The 20,505-nt window shown below is 30.7% G+C and overlaps 2 protein-coding genes across 3 annotated transcripts; one reads left to right on the top strand and one right to left on the bottom strand.

Annotated features, from left to right (window-relative positions):
• The first annotated feature begins 741 nt into the window (after positions 1 to 741).
• LOC112789969 (uncharacterized) lies at positions 742 to 4,474 on the top strand. Of its 2 annotated transcripts, none has more exons than XM_025832169.3 (4): positions 742 to 1,253; positions 3,522 to 3,702; positions 3,803 to 3,896; positions 4,029 to 4,474. In XM_025832169.3, the coding sequence occupies exons 1-4, from the start codon at positions 907 to 909 to the stop codon at positions 4,331 to 4,333; spliced, it is 927 nt and encodes a 308-aa protein (XP_025687954.1). In that variant the 5' UTR covers positions 742 to 906; the 3' UTR covers positions 4,334 to 4,474. The 2 variants fall into 2 exon arrangements, with proteins under 2 accessions (XP_025687954.1, XP_025687953.1); XM_025832168.3 differs by having other exon boundaries at positions 767 to 1,253; positions 3,975 to 4,474.
• Positions 4,475 to 6,352: 1,878 nt separating this feature from the next.
• On the bottom strand, positions 6,353 to 11,471 carry LOC112789968 (putative beta-glucosidase 41). The gene is made up of 13 exons (XM_025832167.3): positions 11,050 to 11,471; positions 10,882 to 10,948; positions 10,689 to 10,747; positions 9,853 to 9,928; positions 9,637 to 9,708; positions 9,459 to 9,546; positions 9,050 to 9,305; positions 8,622 to 8,737; positions 8,288 to 8,511; positions 7,720 to 7,751; positions 7,523 to 7,625; positions 7,306 to 7,417; positions 6,353 to 6,638 (listed from the first exon to the last, which is right to left on the bottom strand). The coding sequence occupies exons 1-13, from the start codon at positions 11,179 to 11,181 to the stop codon at positions 6,443 to 6,445; spliced, it is 1,533 nt and encodes a 510-aa protein (XP_025687952.1). The 5' UTR covers positions 11,182 to 11,471; the 3' UTR covers positions 6,353 to 6,442.
• Between the last annotated feature and the right edge of the window lie 9,034 nt (positions 11,472 to 20,505).

Raw genomic sequence — 20,505 nt, 5'->3', positions numbered from 1 at the left:
GCATAATCCTAAATGGACATCCAAAGAGAAGTGTTGTGACAAGATGGATACCCATTTAATAGCATGTGGCTTTCTTTAAAGAATGAGCAGTTCAATTTTTCCAGATGTGGGAGCTCAGATTTTCAAAAAAAATTATATTTAATGAAATTTAAAAGAAATGACCTTGTACGTATATAAATAAAGGAATAAGTTCTTAGACAAAAACACACAACAATATATAAATACAAAAATACTTCTCTATCTCTTTCTTTCTTATACTGCAATATATATAATATATATGAATTATCTTTATTATATTAAAATAATAATATTAATAAATATTAATGATATAATTTTTTATTTATATTTTTTTATTTTATATTTATTTTTTTTATTTATTTATTTTACAATGTCATTTCCTTTTTTTTCTCTAATCACTTATGGTTGGTTCAAAGGTCCGTTTGAAAAATTTTAAAAGTAATTTTTTTGAATTTTTGACTTATAAAAAATAATAGTATTAATGTCTGGTGTAATTTTTAAAATTAAATTATAATTTTTTAAAAAATTATTTAGAAGCTTACAGAGAAGTTTAAAAAAAATAACTTTTCTCATAATACTATTATTTTTTATCACATTTTTATAAAATAAACACTTTTAAAACTAAAAATTTAAATATAAAATAATTTATTTAATATAATCATTTATTACTTAAATTATTTTTTTAAAAATAACTTAATTAAATTGTTTTTCTAAATTCGGCCTAAGTGTGCCACTGAGACCTTTTATGGCCTCATAAGTGTCACACACTGATTATTCGTTATCCACTCAGCGAAGCTAACATCTCTCTATTTAAAACTGCAGTGGAACTCAGCGCACCGCTTTCTCGTAAAATCCCTATTTGCTATTTTCTTCTGGTGTGATCAGACCATGGGTGGCGGAGGAGCTATGCGAACGGCGGCCAAAATCGCAGGAATTGGCATCGGTCGGACTGCCTACAGGGGTTCTCCAGCGTCCCTTCCAACTGACCAGTCTCAGTCTGTGAGGAACGCGTCCCTGCCGGCATCTGCCGTCTTGTCATCTCATGGAGCTAAGCCTGCCGAGGTTGCGCCGCTGCACACGGCGGCGTCGTGGGAGTTAGACGATTGGGAGTTCGCCGATGAAGGCGAATTGGTTATGGTCGCCGGTGAGCCCATGCCGCGGGTGGTGTTCCAGGGTGTCCCTACGTTTGAGGAAGCGAAGGAAGCCACCACCGAATTGAAGGAAGCTATTGATAAGTATAAATACTCTCTCTCTCTCCCTCGCTCACATCTTTTTTGATGAGAATTAGGTGAAAATTATACATGATGTAGTTTTTGCATGCTTGTGAATTCAGTGTGTTGATTATGGAATTGTGTGATTTTTCTATTCTAGTTTGAAATTCTAGGGTTGTTTTATTTCCTTTCTAAATAAGTTCAATTTTTACGCTGTTTCTGTCTGCTCTATTGTTATTGAACAATGAAAGGGTTTCAAACTGATGGTGAATGAAACACCAAAAGAGGGATGAAATCAAAGTTAACTTGGTTCTCATAGTCTCACTAATCTGTCTATCACATACCATATAATTGTAATTTGATCTGAGTAATGATTGAATTGCTTAGAACATGTTGGCTTTCTAGCTAATATATTTGAAATCAAGGCATTGGAATTTATAAGGAATAGGTTTCACTATAGGTTAAGGGAGGGAATAGGAGGACTCTTGTAAGAGTAAAATAGACTCGCAGCTACTCTTCAAACTACTTTCCTTTTGTGTCTAAATTAAAACTCACAGGTACATTAAAGAGCTGGTTTCTGTATGGAAGCGTCAATCATTTATGGAAAATTAGTTGTTTCAACATCCAGTCTGCTGAGTTTTGTTATGCCTGAATTCCGGATGCATAATTTTTTGTTTGTGGCAATCTGATAAGCAGTTTTATATCATTTTAGAAAGGGGGATCTGCTTGTAGTGAACTTTTAGTTTATGTAGGTTATTTATAGTTGTTTAAGGTAGCATGCTCATCAGTATAGTTAAAGGAGACGGTGTTAACAAAATTGTGATTCCACTGACCCAATAAGAATGATTTCTTCTATGCCAGTTCAAGATTTCTAGCTAGCTTACAGAACTGAATTCTTGCTTGGTCAATGATTGGCTTCAGATTTGATTAAGTTCCTTGTGAACATTATGATTTCCAGTGCATACTGGTTTCTTTATGGAGAGAGGTGAAAGTCTCTGTTACAAAACCATGCTGATCATTATTATTCTTTTTCTACAAAACTGTTTGAGCTTGATAATTAGGAATATTAAGTCTCTTGATTCTGTGGTTAAACATTTTTATAGGTCTTTGAACCATGAACTATGGATACTCCTGAATTTCCATCTTGCCTGGATACTTCTTGCCTATTCATGATCATGGGTACTGTTGATCTATTATTATAAGTAAATAACTACAAATTGGTTTTTGTAAAATATTAAATCATGCAAGCTATTTGATTTTCTTGTAGGAAAACAATATTGTTATATTCATTCAAATGAAAGTCTCATCTGATATTTTTGAAAGTTACATTTATTTCTGATATCATTACTTTTTAATTTATAATTTGATATCTTTATGTAATATTTTCTGATGTATTGGTACCCAATTTTCTGCAAAACTTTGATACCTCATCCCATACCCATGCTGCATAGTTTATGTAGGATACCAGACATTTATGTCAAACATTGGACTGGTTCACTCTAAAGAACATCCATCTCCATGATCCCTCTCCTTAACTCTCTTAGAATATAATATTTGGCCTATTCAATCTGAAGAATGTCCATCCCACAATCCCTCTCTTTCAACATATTTGATAATTTATCCTTGTTTCCTATAGTTGGTGTCTCCAAAAATTGGACAATGTACAGATAGTATTGCTTTTGGTCAACCATAGAAATTGACTTAAATCCTGTTTGAGCAAACAGCTTAATTAGGCCCATATAGCTTTGTACATAATGTTGTATGGAAGTAGCTTAACAAGTAGTGTTTGCATTCTTATTCCAAAACTGTTTATTTTATTTTGTACTTCTTGTTCTCAAAATGATGTGTAGAAGACTGTTTTGAGAAGCTAAATCTTTCAAAATTCCAAAAGGCTTTAGGAATAGCTTTTTGGGAAGTCATGAATTGTACATCAGTTTGACCCGAAGAAGTTTAAAATAACATTTCACAACTCAAAAGGCTTTTATGAAAAAAAATAAAATAAAAAGATGATGCGTATTGTTATTGAAACCCACCCTTAGCCAATGTCTGTCACTTGTAGTATTAAAGAAAATACTAACAACATGTGATCCATGTTGATTCATGTTGTGAAGAAACTACTAGCAATATGTGATTCATGTTGAGTCATGTTGTAAATGGTAGGGTAAAAGGGTTACGTCATTTCTACTTTGAACTGTATCCATGTTGTGAAGAAAATACTAACAGGGATTATTATTTATATCTAATTAAATGCTCATCTGTCTCTATTCTAATATCCTAGTTGTGACTTTCCAGAGTATACCTTTCTCCTGATTCTTCCCATTCAGAGGTTTCGTCTCATGGTAGTGAAGTCTCTGTTCTGTCTCCTACTCAAGTTGAGGCAGAGAGCAAAATCGCCGAGGCCATCTCAAGTCCATTGGTCCCTAAGCATGCCCTTCAGGCTTTTAAACTGCTTAGTACAAGCTCTCAGGCACAGGTAATTGCCGTGGTTATGTGCTGATGTTGTCATATCCGTTTTGATACAACACAAATTTTGAATTATGAATTGATAGAGTTGCGTTGTTGGTTTCAACTAGACTGTGGTGGCTTCCATTGCTTGTGACCCAAATGTATGGGATGCGGTTATGCAAAATCCTGCTGTAACTGATTTCTTTAAGTTACACCAGGAAGGTAGATAAGTCTCCCTATCTCTCCATTAATTTTCTCATCTTTTATATTGTATTTTAATTTATTGAAATTGTGCTGTAGTGGCTATCTCTGAAACAGAGGAAACTCCTGATAACCTAGAAAATTGTGCTGCAGTTGCCGGTTCTGAGGCAAAGGAAGCTGCAGAGAACGAGAAACTGTTGGCAGAGTCTGATTTGGGGAATGGCTCTTTCGATTTCATGAGCATTCTGGAGAATTTTAAGCTGACGGTGACTGAAATGGTAAGCAGTGTATCAAATTTCCTGCAGAACATTTTCCCAACAGCTGAGAAAGAGAATACGCATGGTGATGCTGATGGAAATGCTAAACAAAGTTTCATGGATACCAATAAAATCATGGGAGGAACTTTCATGGGATTGGCAGTGCTGGCTATAATGGTGGTATTGGTGAGGAGATCCTAACCTAATTCTCCCATCTATGGAGAACACTACAATTTGTCGAGCTATCTAAAAATATGAAATATATATGAAGTATAACACTTAGCACAAAAAGTGGTTGGCTACAAAGTTCACGTAAATCAGCTTTTAAACTTTTGGAGGCAAGCCTACTAGCTTTAGACTTTTGGGTTAAACGTCTTAGTTTTTGAGTAATTTCGCACTTGTTTTTTTTTTTAAATTATTTAGTATTAGTGTTGTTATTTTTTATTTTTTATTTTATTTTTTTATTATTTTTTTCATTTTTAGCTCTAGCGGATATCACAATAACAACAGATGAACTAATGTTTGTGGCCCCATGTCGTATCCTAAAAATAAGCGATTTGACAACAGATGAACGAATCTCTAACTAACGTAACAAATATAGAAACTAATTAACTAACACAGTAATACTCTAACAAAGCTAAATTCTCTTTAGTTAGATTAAGTCGTTAGTGAAGTTATGTTTGGTATGAGCTGGCAGTTAATTCCGAAGTCTGTTACAATACCTCAACAAGTTAGCTATGATAGTAGTGTTAGAGTATGTAATGGAAAGGGATGAAATCATGAGAATCATTTTATTCGTCATTCATTTCCTTCTTCACTCTAATAAGATGCAATGTGACAATTACATGCCATTTTGTTAATTAAATAACCACCGTATAATTAAGACAATCAGAAACGTATTTATGGCAGATATCCTTTCTCTAGGGATCATCACGAATTTTCACTTTTTGCGGTTATAAATTAGAAATATAATAGTATTTTTATCCTACGGAAATATAAATCTTTTAAAACTACATTAGTATTAAACTACTTTTACAAAAAGATCATAAGAGAACTACTTTTATAAAAAAATCGTAAGAGACAAAAGTCTCTGTCAAGAAGATTAGAGTCTTTGTAGATAAAAATAAATAAATAATAAGTTTTTTATTTATTATTTTTATATGAAAGAGTTTATTTTTTTTTACTAATAATTGATTTAACATTCGTGGTCTAAATTTTGAAAGAATTTAACATGTATATTTTTATATTTAATTAGGTGTTAAGTCTGTTACACAAATAGAAATAATTAATTTTTATGCTTGTTATTTAAAAATAGTATTTTTTTTCTATATATATATATATATATATATATATATATAAATATAATTAGATATTAGCATAAAAAATTTATATTGATAGTTATAAAATTAATTCAAATTTTTTTTGAAAATACAATTGAATCTTAATTCTAACTTTTAATCACAACATTAATATTTTCTCTAAATTATATGCAATAAAAATTTAAAGGAAAAAATATGAAAATATAGATTAGAAAGATAAACAGTAAAAATTTAAAATTAAATAAAAAATATGTATATAATAATATTTTTTATTTAAATTATATTATGTGATTAATTTTATTTTTTGTAGAATAGAAAGGTAGAGAAAAATAGAGAATGAAAGAAAAGAGAGAGAAAAATAAAGAAGAAGAATGAGAAAGGGAGTTTGTTAATTTTGGAAGCTAAGGGAAAATTTTATTTTAGTTATAATGAAAAATATCTGGTTACACATTTTAATTTGTCAAATTACTAATATAGAATATAAATTATAAATTATATATAGAGTGGGAAGGATAGAGAGAAATAGAAAAAAAGATAGTAAATAAGAAAATGTAAGAAAGACGTTTATTAATTTTGGAGAAAAATATTTTTCTAAATTTTAATAAAAGAGTGTTACATGACACATTTTAGTTATTAAATTAGTTAGTAATATATAAATATAATATATAATATATAATATATAATATATATATTTTAATTTTAATTTAATTTGAATGCAATTAAAGAATATTATATTAGTATATTTTGATTGTTAAATTTATAATTAGTCATTGATAATGATATATAAAAGAGATAAAATGAGTGAAGAAATAAAAGAGATAGAGAACGGAAGAAAAAGGAGAGGAGAATTCTTTAATTTTAAAAGAAAAGATTTAATTTTAATTGTAATAAGAAAGTGATATATAACCTATTTTAATTGTAAAATTAATAATATATAATAAATATAATAGATATTCAAGGAGCGGTTTGCAGTGACAGAAATAACAATATATTAACTTTGACTTGTCATTTCTCGTTCTAATCTGAGCATGTTTTTGAACCATGTCACCGAAGCTTTCGGTATCCTAGTAAGGTTATTCTTGTAATCCACGTAGTAGAGTCCAAACCGGACAGTGTAGCCCGAATTCCATTCCCAATTGTCAAGCAACGACCACACAAAGTAACCTTTAACATTGCAGCCATCTTCCCTGCGTTGAATTCATGTAACATCATGATTGACATATATCTAGTAAGCTAGCAAAATCAGTGTTAAAATGTCCTAGAATGCAAGATCAGGGTTCTATCATGGATGGATGCTATCATAGTTGTTAAGATTGCAGTGTTTCCCTGATGCAGTAATGCTATGATCAAATTAGAGATAATACCCAATTTGGTCTTTGAAATTTTCAGCGCTAATCAAAACAATCTTTGACTTTCGAAAATGACCAAATTAGTCTTTGAATTTACAAATAGTGAATTGCCTTCGTCCTTAATTCAACTATTATTAACATGGAGTGTTAAGGTGTTAGTATGACATCCCTACGTGACATAGCTATGACTTCAATATAATCAAATATATATCCCAAATTAGTTAATTGAACTAATACTTAACGTTCTGTCAGCACTGTGTTAATGGTAGTTGAATTAAGGACGAAGAAGATTCATAATTTATAAATTCAGAGACTAATTTGGTCATTTCCAAAAGTCAGAAACTGATTTGACGAGGGCTGAAAATTTCAGGACGAAACTAGTCATTACCTCAGTCAAATTATGTGAAATAGAATGACACCGCAATTGCAACCTGATATGACTGCAACAGTGACCATGACCCCAATTTTAAAATCTTGGCAGGGTTTAAATCACATGGACTGATACCTTATAGCTGCAGATAAATTAGAGAGATAGTCCCGGTGATAATTTATCCTCTTTTCATCATTTAAGGCCTTATCTAAGGTCGTAAAGGGTATAATGTTAGAGTCATCCATTCCTGCCATGGAAAAAGAAAAAGAAAAATATATATATATAATAAATGTGAAGAAATGTCAAGTATGTATGATTCATAATAGGTTTCCAAAACCAAATGATTACTCACCATTTTCTGTTATAATTATAGGTGTGTTACCATATTTGCTATTCACATAATTTACTATCTTTCGGATGCCCCATGGAACAATGTGCAGCCAACTTGATGCTGCCTGAAAAAAACATGCAAGACTTTGGTTAATTTAAGCATAAACCAAGAAGTGTAGATGTAAATTATATAACCTTGAATTTTTCTTTTGAGCATACCCTTTCTCCAATTATAGCTCCTTTGCGGTATGCTATGCAATGGACAAGAAGAAATATCAGAAATTTAGATTCAACATATATTATGTTTGTTATATGCAAAGAAAGGAGTAAAGAGGTTAATAAGAGTAAACAACTATTTTGACACTTGATTAGTTCATTCACAACTTTGTCGCGACTCCTCGTACTGATAATTACACAATGGTACCGAGTAATTGGTTCTGAAAATGGGTTAATAAAATGGTAAGTTTATTCAATACTATACAGAAGCAGGATCAAGCTCCTCTCAACTGAGAAAGTTGATAAGCTAAAAAGTGAGAACCTAATCACCCTTTAATTAAGATAACGGAACTCACACACGACAGAAATTAAAAATTCAATGGTGATTAGCCCCTTACATTGCCACTTTACAATTCTCCTCGCTTTAGAAGATGTTTTTCCATTGAGCATTACAGCCTTCTGATACCAGGTTGTAATTATCAATCATTGAGCATCTACTTTATCACGAAATAATCTTTCGCCAGATAAAAATGATAGTTTGCTGTAAATTTAACCTGCATTAACAGCTTACCAGTTGTAATGACAGCTGCATCAGATGAAGCATCTTGCATTATGAATTTATGAATCCTGGTCCTGTCGTTACGAGTATATATCGATGTATAGTGATTTATGCCAATAAAATCTAAGGATCCCACAAGAAAGTTTGAGTCTGCATCAGAAATCTCTGGTAATCTCTCAGCTACAAGTTCTTGCATTGTTTGAGGATACTTTCCAAAGAAAAGTGGGTCAAGGAACCTGATTCAATTCACATTGGTGTAACACATTGTTCGGAAGATGAGCTGTTAATTATCACAGTGATGTTAACTTTATATCATAATCAAATTATGCAGTATAAGAAATCTTACCATCCAAGTGAAAAGTCCATGGCTCTTGATGCTGCATCTTTGTCTTCATCAAGATCAGTTATTGGTTCATACCAAACAGCATCTAATGCTATTCCTACTTGACCTCCTTGTCTTTCCTACATTATCCACAAATGATAACAATTATCAGTTTATCATTAATATTTTTCGAATTTTCATATACCTCATTGATTTTTTCTCTTGCATATTCCGGAAGCACATTTAGTGTGTACTCCAAGAATAATCATAACTACTCATTCTTTAACTTTTTATACATTGAAATAGTCATCGTAATTTCGTACTGGCCTATTAGATAAGATTTGAACTCTTCTTATATCAGAGCACACACCCCATCCATCGAATAAAGAATGAATGATATGTTACTATGTTCAAGAAATGTTTCTTAGTTGCAAAGTTGATATGGTTGAAACCTTAAAATGCATTTGGTAACAATGATAGGCAGCAGCATGAGATAGAAGAATGTTGTGAGCAACAATGTATGGTTCAGTTGATGATTTTCCCTTCTTACATATAAGATGGCCCAAAAGCGAACACCTTCCAGGTGCTTGAATGCCTAAATCGTACCCATGGAGTGCGAAATTATGCGGTTCGTTGAAAGTAATCCAATGCTTAACTCTGTCACCAAAAGCTTCAAAGCAGGTATAGGCATAATGCTCAAAATCTTTTCTGCGACATAAATAGAGGTCATTATAAAGCTCAGTTTGTTTGGATACCAAGTCAACTCACAATTATCTACGAAGAATCGATGCATCATATCGTATAACATATGGTAAATGGTAATGTACAAAATTTTTTAACTTAGATAATGGATTAACTTACATTACTTGTGTGCTAATCCATCCTTCATATTGATCTTCAAGCATCTGTGGAAGATCCCAATGATATAGAGTTACAAAAGGCTGGATTCCTGATTTGAGAAAAGAGCTAAAATTTAAATTAATTTTTTTTCCTTTGGGCTGTATTTAAGATAAAATTCCTGTTGAAATTCTTGTTTAACCTTTCTTCAGCAAAGCATCAATGAAGCTGTTATAATATTTTATTCCCTCTGCATTTGGTTCCCCTGATCCATCTGTTGAGTTATTAACATGTAAAGTTAGCATTAAATTTAAGAAATTTATTTAAAACAACAATAACAAAGCCTTGTGTTACTAAATAAGGTAGGCTCAATTTATTTAAAAAATATTTTTTAAAAAATTATAATACTTCTGCTTACTTGGGAAAATTCTTGACCAAGATATGGAAAATCTGTAAGAGTCCATTCCCAAATCCTTCATCAAGTCAATATCATCCTGTATAATATAGAATTTTACAAGTGCTTCAGTTGATATTATAAGTAAACTATATGAAATATCTTTAAAATAACTACATGCCAAAATTGAACTCACATCATCATTATGGTTTATAGTAGAAGATTGGTATCAAATATTAAAACAATAACGTAACTTGTGCATAACAATTTAATAATGAGGATAGTTATTCTACACTTCCTTATACTTAATTTTTAGTTGAATTTTTATAATTTAAAAGTCTATAATCAAGTTTCAATATTGTATAATCATATGTATTTCTCTTGATATTCAACTAATATTACATTTTATAAAATATAATACCAATATTTCATTCAAGAAGGCCAATATTACTTGGAGAAAGAGAAAATAACAGAGGAAAATTATAAAGAATATCACCAAATTGGGAATGATGATAGTGAAAGGTGTGAAAGGCTCTCCTTTGTAACTCTCTACACGTATGTTAGAATATTATGGCATGTGTCACCTATACACATTCGATTTTCCATCTAGCCCGAATTTGGTGAAACGTTATAATCGTTAAGAAAAAAAAGTAATATATATTATTAGTATGGTGGTGGTCTCACTCTGAATTGTTTATCATACCACATTCTAATAATGATTCTAACCCGAGAATTTCTTTCAGAATATTTGCATAATTTCCCACATGCAATTTAATTGAAGGAGCAAGTAATTAATCTGAATAAAGTGAAAGCTGAAGTCAACAAATTAATTAAACTAAATGTATGTTCCAAAGTTTCACCTGAAATCGGTGATATTGATCCACAGCCGTGTCTGCATTACTGAAGTCCAATATTCTTCCTATAATAATAATAATAATAATAATAATAATAATAATCAGAACTTTGAAACCCAGAAATCATATATATAAGCATATAATTAATGTATGTATGACATTATTATGATCAAAATACATGTATATATATTCTGTATACCTGGAATTCTTGAGAAGGTATCCCATATGCTATCTCCTTTGTTTCCTTCATCTACAGCTCCTTCAAACTATAACACCTTAATTCTTAGCTTTTGTTTTATACATTGACACTAAAAAAGAGCAGTACGGTTCACAAATTACATAATAGTGGAATGAAACACATACATACCTGGAAAGCTGAAGAAGCAGTTCCAAAAATAAACCCATCTGGAAAATCTGTTCTGCTTATTGATTCTACCTTCACAGAGAGCTGTGCTATCAGGCACACAAACATACCAATCATAATAATAATAATCTTCATGTGGCTTTATTATTATTATGCGGTGAGAAGTTCAAATGTTTCTTTCTTTCTGTAATTGGTTACGGGTCTTTGTTGTTTGAATGAAGCTATATACATATTGCTTTGTTTCAAATACAGCGAAAAAAAAAAAGAGCGCTATCTGCTGTAAAAATTAAATTAGTGCTATATATACATATGGCTGAGCATGAAATAGCCAAATAGAAGGTGTGTTTTCTTTAGGAACTAGCACGTGTTGGGAGAACACGGATAACGAATTCCGAATTTCTTTTGTGTTTTTCTTATTTCAACTTTCCAGATGAGATACTTATATATAAATCCGGTTTCGCTAAAGAATTCATTAAGGTGAAGCCAATTCCAACCAATTAGTTAAAAAATAGGTCTATTATAAAAATAAAATATATTCTTACTTGACGTTATATTACTTTATTATGACCATATATTAAGAGTAGATCTTCTCTAATAAAAAAAAAAATTAGATGGTATCTAGTATTTAATTTAATTTTTTATTGTTCTTTTTTTATATTTAATTTTAGTTTCACTTATAGAATTAAAAGTAAAAGATCACACTTTATTCTTTCAAGTGTTTTTTCTACTGAAAAGGATCCATTTTCCCATATATTATGATTTAATTAAGAACAGAATGATATTTTAATTTAGAAGAGTGTTAGAAAGTCAGTAAAATTTGTGATATTTAGTCATTAATTAGTCATCATCAATATTTTTAATAGTGTGAGATGACATCTAATGGTATAGAATTAATCATTTTTCTTTTGATGATTAAGTGCTGGTCCCCTAGACTTTTTTTAATTTAAAAAATTTGACCAATTTACAAATAAATTTCAATATATCACCTGATTTTTTTACTATATTTTATAATAAACTATAAAAATGTTAAATCATAGTAATAAATATCATAAAAAAATTTAAGAATATATATTAATTTTAATAAAATAATTGAGATTAAACTTAGAGTAAATAGACAAAAAATATAGACAAAATAATATAAAGAATATAAAAATATATCCAAACAATTTTAAATAAAAATGCTATGAAAATATAAAAAATCACTCAATAAATCAGTTACTTTATATTTGTACATAAATATGCATTAATTTATTTTTAATATATATTTTAAATTTTAATATATATTTTATATTAATAATTAATTTGATGATTAATATACATGACATAATTAAATTTTAAAATAGTCTCGTACACTCTAAATTTGGGCAAGTCAAAACCGCTATGGCTATGTATGGCAAGGACAATTTTAATTTGACTCGTAAAATCAATTTTTGGGATCTATTGAATTATTTTCTAATATTTAGAGTACGGTTTATCTTCTCGTATGTACCTTTTTTCAATTTACTCTTAAATTTATCCTCCAACTCTTATTTGTGGAAAACAAAAAACAAAAAACAAAAAACAAAAAACATAGAATTGAACCACCTAGAGAATTGAATTGACATGCCATGGCACTTTTCGATAAGCATGATATTTTTCTACATTGTCCTTGTTGGAGGAACAATTGGATAAGTGTGTGTGAGAGTGAAGGGATGTGCAAAAAAGAGGCGCAATAGAAAATTCCAAAAGAAGAGGAAACTTGGAACATGAGGAAACTGGCGCAAGTGTACGTCAACGTCAGTTACTGGTTAGTTAAGGTTGCGGGCAAGACACCATTTCGTGTTGTATTCTGAATAATGCCCACTCTTTCAAGGGAGCTTTTCCCCTTTTTATACTACACCTTTGCTTCATTGCTTTTATTTAGAAACAAAACTCTCACTAATTTTCTTTTTCAATATAAACATTATTTAGTAAATTTTATGTTTTTCTTTTTGCTTTTTCGTTTCTCTTGTTAGTTTTCTAGTTGAATCTAATAAACTAAGAGATAATATAAAATTTTATGATTTATTCTCTTTTTACATCTGTGTTTATTAGACGAGTATAAATTATTGTCGTATCATTTGTATAAAATTAGATAATACTATATAAACGAAAATTCAAGTGTTTATATCTTGGACACAAGAATTTTGTTATTTTGCACCTGCATCCCATGTGAGATGAGAAAATAAATGGTATGATAAAACTATGAGGTGAAGTGCATCTGTGCATGTGCAAATAATACAATTTTACATAAGTCATAAGTGTCTCAGACGGAGAGTTTATCCATATTTAACTAAGATTCATATAGTATTGTTTATGAAAGTATAAAACTATTCACAAATAAAAAAATATATTACTAACAATAATAATTTGTCTGAAAAATAAAAATTTGTCAAATAAACTTAAAGAAACTAGATTTGTCTAATAAAATTATCCAAAATAGTAAGTAATCTTATAATGATCTTTCTTAAGTAATTTTTCTAAAGTTTAGAGTTTTATTATATTAGTAATTTTGTCAGCCATTTAAATTTTCAGAAATTATTTTTTATATGGAAATAGAGATGATATTTTTGTTGAATATTGATATTTGAAGTGTATTACAGTATTGTAGAAGTTATTCAACACGTCATCCACATGTTTTAACACGTCCCACGTGTTAGTCAAGATGTTGCCACGTGTGCAATACACCCCCACGTATTGATGTTACCACGTGTCCAACATGTCTCCACGTGTTGACTTCCTATCTGCAAAATTCACCTACCTATAATTTCATCAAATAATCCAATTTTCAACAAAAACACTAATATTTTTTCTATATTAAAAAAAATCAGCCTTAAGTTTTTTATGAATAATTTATGTACTTCGCCTATTATTATTATTATTATTATTATTATTATTATTATTATTATTATTATTATTATTATTATTATTATCTTTGCTTGGGTGTAATTGGATAAGGCTGCACTCCAACTAATTATTGAATTAGCCAATAATGATTCAGCTTTACATTTTTTTATCATTCATATAAAGATTCCGGATTGCATAATCTTAAGTCATATATATTATACTTTTTCGTTGATATTACTCTACTTTAGAAGAATCATGTATGCATGTACCTACCAACTAACCCGGCATAAGAAAACTCTCATAACACTTAAAAAAAATAAAAATAAAAATATATTTTTGTCCTTGAAGATTGATAAAAATTTTAAAAATACTCTTAAGTTTTATTTGAATCAAATATATTCTCAACGGCTAAATTTTTAAAAAATTTAAGATCAATCTAACAATAATGCATGAAAATTATGTTTGATTTACTTGTATTGAGGGTTGTTCTTATAAAATTGTTGTTAAATCGGTTTTAATTTTTTTGAAAAATTAACCGTCAGAAATATATTTGATACAAATTGAAAACTTTTTGGACAAAATTGAAACGAAATAAAACTTAAGGGTATTTTTGAAACTTTTGCAAACTTCAGGGACAAAAAATATACTTTACAAAAAAAAATCACTTTTATTGGTCATTTATTTTACTTTTAGCAGCAATAAAAAATAGTCGTTAATATATTTACCGGCAATTAAAACATTATCCCTCTTATATTTTATCTCTAAAATAATTATAACATTTACCGATAAAGACATTATAGCCGCAAAAAGTATATAACTTTTAGCAGCCATTTTCTTGGCAATTTATATGACCACAAAAAATAATTCTAAAATTGTAATGTTATTCATTTTTAGTGGCTATTACTATTATCACCAAAACTCATTTTACTGACAATTTATATGGCCACTAAAAATAATTCTAAAATTGTAATGTTATTCACTTTTAGTTGTTATTACTATTGCCGCTAAAATCTGAAGACTTTTTTAATTGTACTTACTCTTTTAGAAATAACAACCTATCCTTTTTCTAAATTTTCAAATTATTTTTACCAAAAAATATTATTATTATACATAATATAAATATACTAAAATTAATTATCACAAAATAAAATATTTTATTAAATTCAAAATATTTATACATAAATTTTTCTTAAAAAATAATAAAATATAATATAAATTTAAATAATACAAATACTACAAATTTATGTTGCATCAATAATTAACAAATAACTGATGATCAAACCTAAATGAGTATTTTATATCATAATCATGATTAATACTAAAAATACAGATCTTAATGTCATTACAAACACAACTACGGTTTCTACATTGCAGAAAACAAACATATACATAATGAGAAGCAGGTGCAAGTGAAGTGTTATAGGCTTTTTGCCAACCATCAAATTTGTGAAAAGAGAGGGGGGATCATTCATGACACTTGCAGAAGTACATAACTGGCCCCAAGAAAGTATAATCATTTGGTTATACCTCTGGACGAGATCCACCAGTCAAAATAATTGCGCCCTCACTCTTAGCTTTTGAGATAAACTTCAATAATTTTTCATCTTGAATCATAAAATTGAAATATTAGATATTGTATAACAAAATCTTAAAAAAAGGATAAATAGTTCTCTGACCTTTTATCCTGCAGATATTTTTGTTCTTAACTATTGAAAAATATTTTTAAGTTCCTGACCTTCACATAACTTGGAGGAATAAGTTCCTCCATCCAAATGCCTCCGTCGACCCAACGAAAAAGTGTGACGTGGCTCCCGTAATGCTTGTCACGCGTACGCGTGGCCTAACAGACTTCCCTCTCACGCGTACGCGTGACACACGAGTACGTGTCGCCATGAATTCAACAAATCCTCATTTTTTCATGAATTCTCCACTTTGCATACTTTTTTTTTCCATTTCTTTCAAGTCATTCTTGTCTTCAAAACTTTAAATCATTCACACAAACATATCAAGGCATCGAATGGGAGAAAAATAAATTAAATTTAGCAATTTAATAGCTTAGAAAGCATGTTTTCAATCATTAAGCACACTTAAGAGAAATTCACAAAACCATGCTATTTTAGTAAATAAATAGAGTGCAAACATTTCCGATGAGGGTTCGATGATCAATCCCTTGTTCCTTGCATATTAGTTGATGAACTACAAGAGTTTAGCATCAGGACATGCTAATGTTCAATTGTGAAAAAGTTGATGAACCACAATTTTATGGTTTATATTGTATTAAATTTGGTGGATTTTATCAACTTTTTTCACATTTATTTACTAAAATAGCATGGTTTTGTGAATTTTTTCTAAGTGTGCTTAATAATTGAAAACATGCTTTCTAGGCTATTAAATTGCTAAATTTAATTTACTTTTCTCCCATTCGATGGCTTGATATGTTTGTTTGAGTGATTTAAAGTTTTGAAGTCAAGAATGGCTTGAAAGAAATAGAAAAAAGCATGCAAAGTGGAGAATTCATGAAGAAATGAGGATTTGCTGAATTCATGGCGACGCGTACACGTGTGTTTCGCATACGCGTGAGAGGGAAGTCTGCCAGGCGACGCATACACGTGACCCACGCGTACGCGTGACAAGAATTACGAGAGCCACGTCAGACTTTTCCGTTGGATCGACAGGGGCATTTGGATGGAGGGACTAATCCGTCCAAGTTTTGTGAAGATTAGGGACTTAAAAGTATTTTTCAATGGCCAGGGACAAAAATGTCTGTCGGGAAAATGGTCAGGGACCTATTTGTCCTTTTCTCCAAAATCTTTACAAAAAAGTAAATGTTAAGATTAATAAAATGTTTGAAATACAAAATCAGAAGCAAAGCTAAATCACATGAACATATAAACAATGTTCGAAAGAAGGTTCTTTCTCTATCCTATTCAAATACACCTGTCTTTCACTAACAACAGGGTCTAGCCTGCAAGGGGATATGAAACTTTGATGTTTTTGGCTCATTTGACAAGGGTATCCAAAAATTTTGCTGCTATACTTTTCTGAAACAATAATAATATCCAAGTGAGGTATTTTAGAGACATCTGTTTTGCATAATGATATTGTACTTTTTAGTGAGGTATCTTTAGAACAGGTGGGTTTGATTAGAGGTATTTTATATTTTTTTTTTGTTGTAACTCTGGCAAAAAAGTGAGTTATGAGAAATCTTGTGTTTTTTTTTTCAATAATGTGTCATTTAGTAGGAAGCTAGAAATGAGTGAGGCCCTTGGTATGCGTTTGACCTCTAATTTCGGAAAGTATCTTGGTGTTCCCTTGCTCCATGGGTGAACCAAGAAGGATGATTTTCACTTTATTGAGGAGAGGATACAGAGTAGATTGAGTTTTTGGAAGGCAAAAAAGCTTTCTTTAGCTGCACGAGTAACATTAACACAATCTGCTTTAGCTACCATTCCATCATACATTATGCAAACCATGAAGCTTCCTTTGAGCGTATGTGACAAAATTGACAAAATCTGTCAGAATTTTATTTGGGACGGTGATTCTAATGGGAAGAAGCCTCATCTAATTAGTTGGAACAAAATATGCCAACCCAAGCAGCAAAGGGATCTGGGCCTGAGATCGGCTAGGATCTTGAATAATGCAAATATGATGAAATGAGTATGGAGGCTAATTCATGACAAGGAGACCTTGTGGGTAAGGGTTTTGAGGAATAAATATGGTGGTGGTGATACTCTTGTTCCAAAAATAACCAAACCTCAATCCTGTTCTAATGTGTGGAAGGGAATCTGTCATGTTTGGAAATGGTTTGAAGGGAACCTTATTTGGAGATTAGGTGCTAGTAATACAACTCGATTCTGGGTTGACCACTGGCTGCCTGGCATTCATCCGCTTGCTGATTTTGTTCAAAATGGTATATCAGAGGATATGCTTGACAATAGAGTTTGTGACCATGTTATGGGCTTAAATTGAGATCTTAATCGCATTTTGGAGTTACTGGGCGAGGACTGGGCTCCTATTTTTGCCGTGACAGAACCTCTTGAGGTGAGCTTTGGGGATGACCAAGTGGCTTGGTTGCACTCAGCAAATGGCTCCTTTTCCATTAAGTCGGCCTACTCTATTTATCTGGAAACCCCTGAGGACTCGGCTGCTAGTTTGTTTTTCAAGGTATGGAAGCTTAATGCCCCCATATAATCTGAGCTTTCTATTGGCTGGTTGCAAATGATGCCTTACTCTCCAATGCTTTGCGATTTAGAAGGGGGATGACTCAAGATGAAATTTATAGTATCTGTAGAAACTCTCCTGAATTTGTGCTTCATGTCCTCCGTAATTGTAGAATTGCGTACACGATGTGAAAAAGCATAGATAATTCATTGGGTCTTGATAATTTCTTCAACAAACCTCTTCAAGCTTGGCTTTTGGAGAACTTGTCATCCCAATCCACCTACTAAGGTATTCCTTGGCCCCTACTTTTCTCTTGCATCATGAATACTCTTTGGTTTCGTTAGAATAAGTATATCTTTGAAGAGGATCGAACTATGCCAGAGGGTGCTGTCCATTTGGCTGCTCTTTGGTTAGCTCGAGATTACACTACTACCCAGTCTGAGTTTATTAGAATAAGGAGAAATGTTGGTTCTTTTATGGAAAATCATATCCATTGGTCTCCCCTAACCCCCTTTCATTAAATTAAATACAGATGGTTCAGTGTCAAAGGAGGAAAAGGTTGTGTATGGTGACATTATATGGGATCATGAAGGACAATTCTTGGCTTGTTTTAGTGCCAATTTAGGTGTTTGTACTATTACTGTGGCTGAAGTGTGGGCATACTTCTTGGTACGGAATTAGCTATTAATTTGGATATTGCTAATCTCGCTATTGAGGTTGATTTAAGAGCTACATTTTTGTTGTGTCTGAATGATACTATCAACCTCCATGGAGCTTGCACGCTCATCGTGGCTATTAAAGACAGGTTCAACAAGTTTTCAATTTGGGAGCTTCACCATAAATTTCGAGAAGCAAATTGGTGTGCCGATCATTTAGCATTTAAAGGACACTCTCTGGAGTTTGGTTGTCATTTCTTTTTATAATTTATCTTCCTATATTTTGTCTTATTTTCTTTTTGATGCCATGTGCGTCTCCTTTTCTAGAATAGTTTCTACGTAGTGTCTTTGAGCTTTTTGTCCCATGTTTTATCAAAAAAATAATGATATCTAAGTTTACCGATTTTTGCAAATAGTCTGTATATGTCTAATCACAATTAATGTTGATAGTATGATTATTCTCATATATGCAAAAAAAAAAAACAAATATAATAAAGAAAACTACAAACGTTTAGAAAACACATTCATTATTATGGAAGGAGTTGGAAATCGAAATATATTGAACTTACATGAACAATAAGAATATAATACACTAGAAGTCCGATGAAGGAGTAAAGCTCAAAGATACAAAAAACAGAGATACATAAGTGCAAAGCGTTCACGCACAGTAATTAAAAGCGTAAAAGTAAGAAAATGTGTGTGTGTTCAAAAGAAACCTAGTCACAGTCCGCGGAGTTTAGGCCGACTAGTTACAATAGATACAACAGAGATTTTGAAAGTAAAATAGCAACATCTTATCTCTCAAAGTTAAGCCTCTAAGGTGATATGTATAATATATAAAAGTGAGAGAATAAGGTCTAGTTTGGGTAAATAACTTAAATAAGTTCTTTTGGAAAAAGAACTTAAAACATAAGGACTTTTATTAATAGCAGCTTATAAATAAGTTATTTTGTGTTTAGATTTTTAGTCATAAAAGTACTTATTTTAAAGTTGTAGCGTTTGGATAAATAACTAAAAAAATATTTTTTTTTACAGAAGAGAATGAATATTAAAATAACAATAATCACAAATACTTTCCAATATTGAATGTTGATTTTATATAACCTAATCACTAATATTGTGTATGATATGGTAGGTGAAAATAAAAAATAAATATAAAATGTGTGTCAATGTATATTTTGTTGCTATTTTTATTTTTTTACTCCTAATAGAACTCTCTTCTCCTTTATTGAGGTCAAGAACTTGCTATAATTAACTATGAAAATAATAGCAAGCTATAAAATCACATATGAAAAAAATAAAATTAAAACTGAAATTTTATACCACAGTTAAATACAAGTTTAATAATAAAAATTAGAGTGATAAAATGATAAAAAAATACTTAGAAGGAATATATACAGTAGGTTGTTCAAATGCAATATTGTCTGAAAATGGTAGTTGAGGATCAATACTTCCATCAGATGAATCATTACGTGAAAATGGTGAGGTTTGGAACATTGCGTGAGAATGATGATGGAATTATGGTGGAAGGCCAGTGCTTCTAGCAGATCTTGCGTGAAAATGGTGGTGAAGGGTCAGTATTTTTCACAGAGTGAAGAAGAAAGGTAGATTTTTTTGTTTTGAAATTAAATTTTTTTAAGTAAGTGGTAGAATGACTTATCGAGAAGTAGAAAAGTCATATATTTCTACTTCTTCAAAAAGCTACAAATTAACTTTTCGGGAAGTTAAAAGCTTTTTTCTAAAATGGTGCCAAACACGCAGATTGTGACTTTTCATA

The sequence above is a fragment of the Arachis hypogaea genome, chromosome 3 (assembly GCF_003086295.3).
Source record: "Arachis hypogaea cultivar Tifrunner chromosome 3, arahy.Tifrunner.gnm2.J5K5, whole genome shotgun sequence".
Classification (NCBI taxonomy): domain Eukaryota; kingdom Viridiplantae; phylum Streptophyta; class Magnoliopsida; order Fabales; family Fabaceae; genus Arachis; species Arachis hypogaea.
The sequence above is the reverse complement of the archived record's forward strand: the minus strand, read 5'-3'. Positions and strand labels throughout refer to the sequence as shown.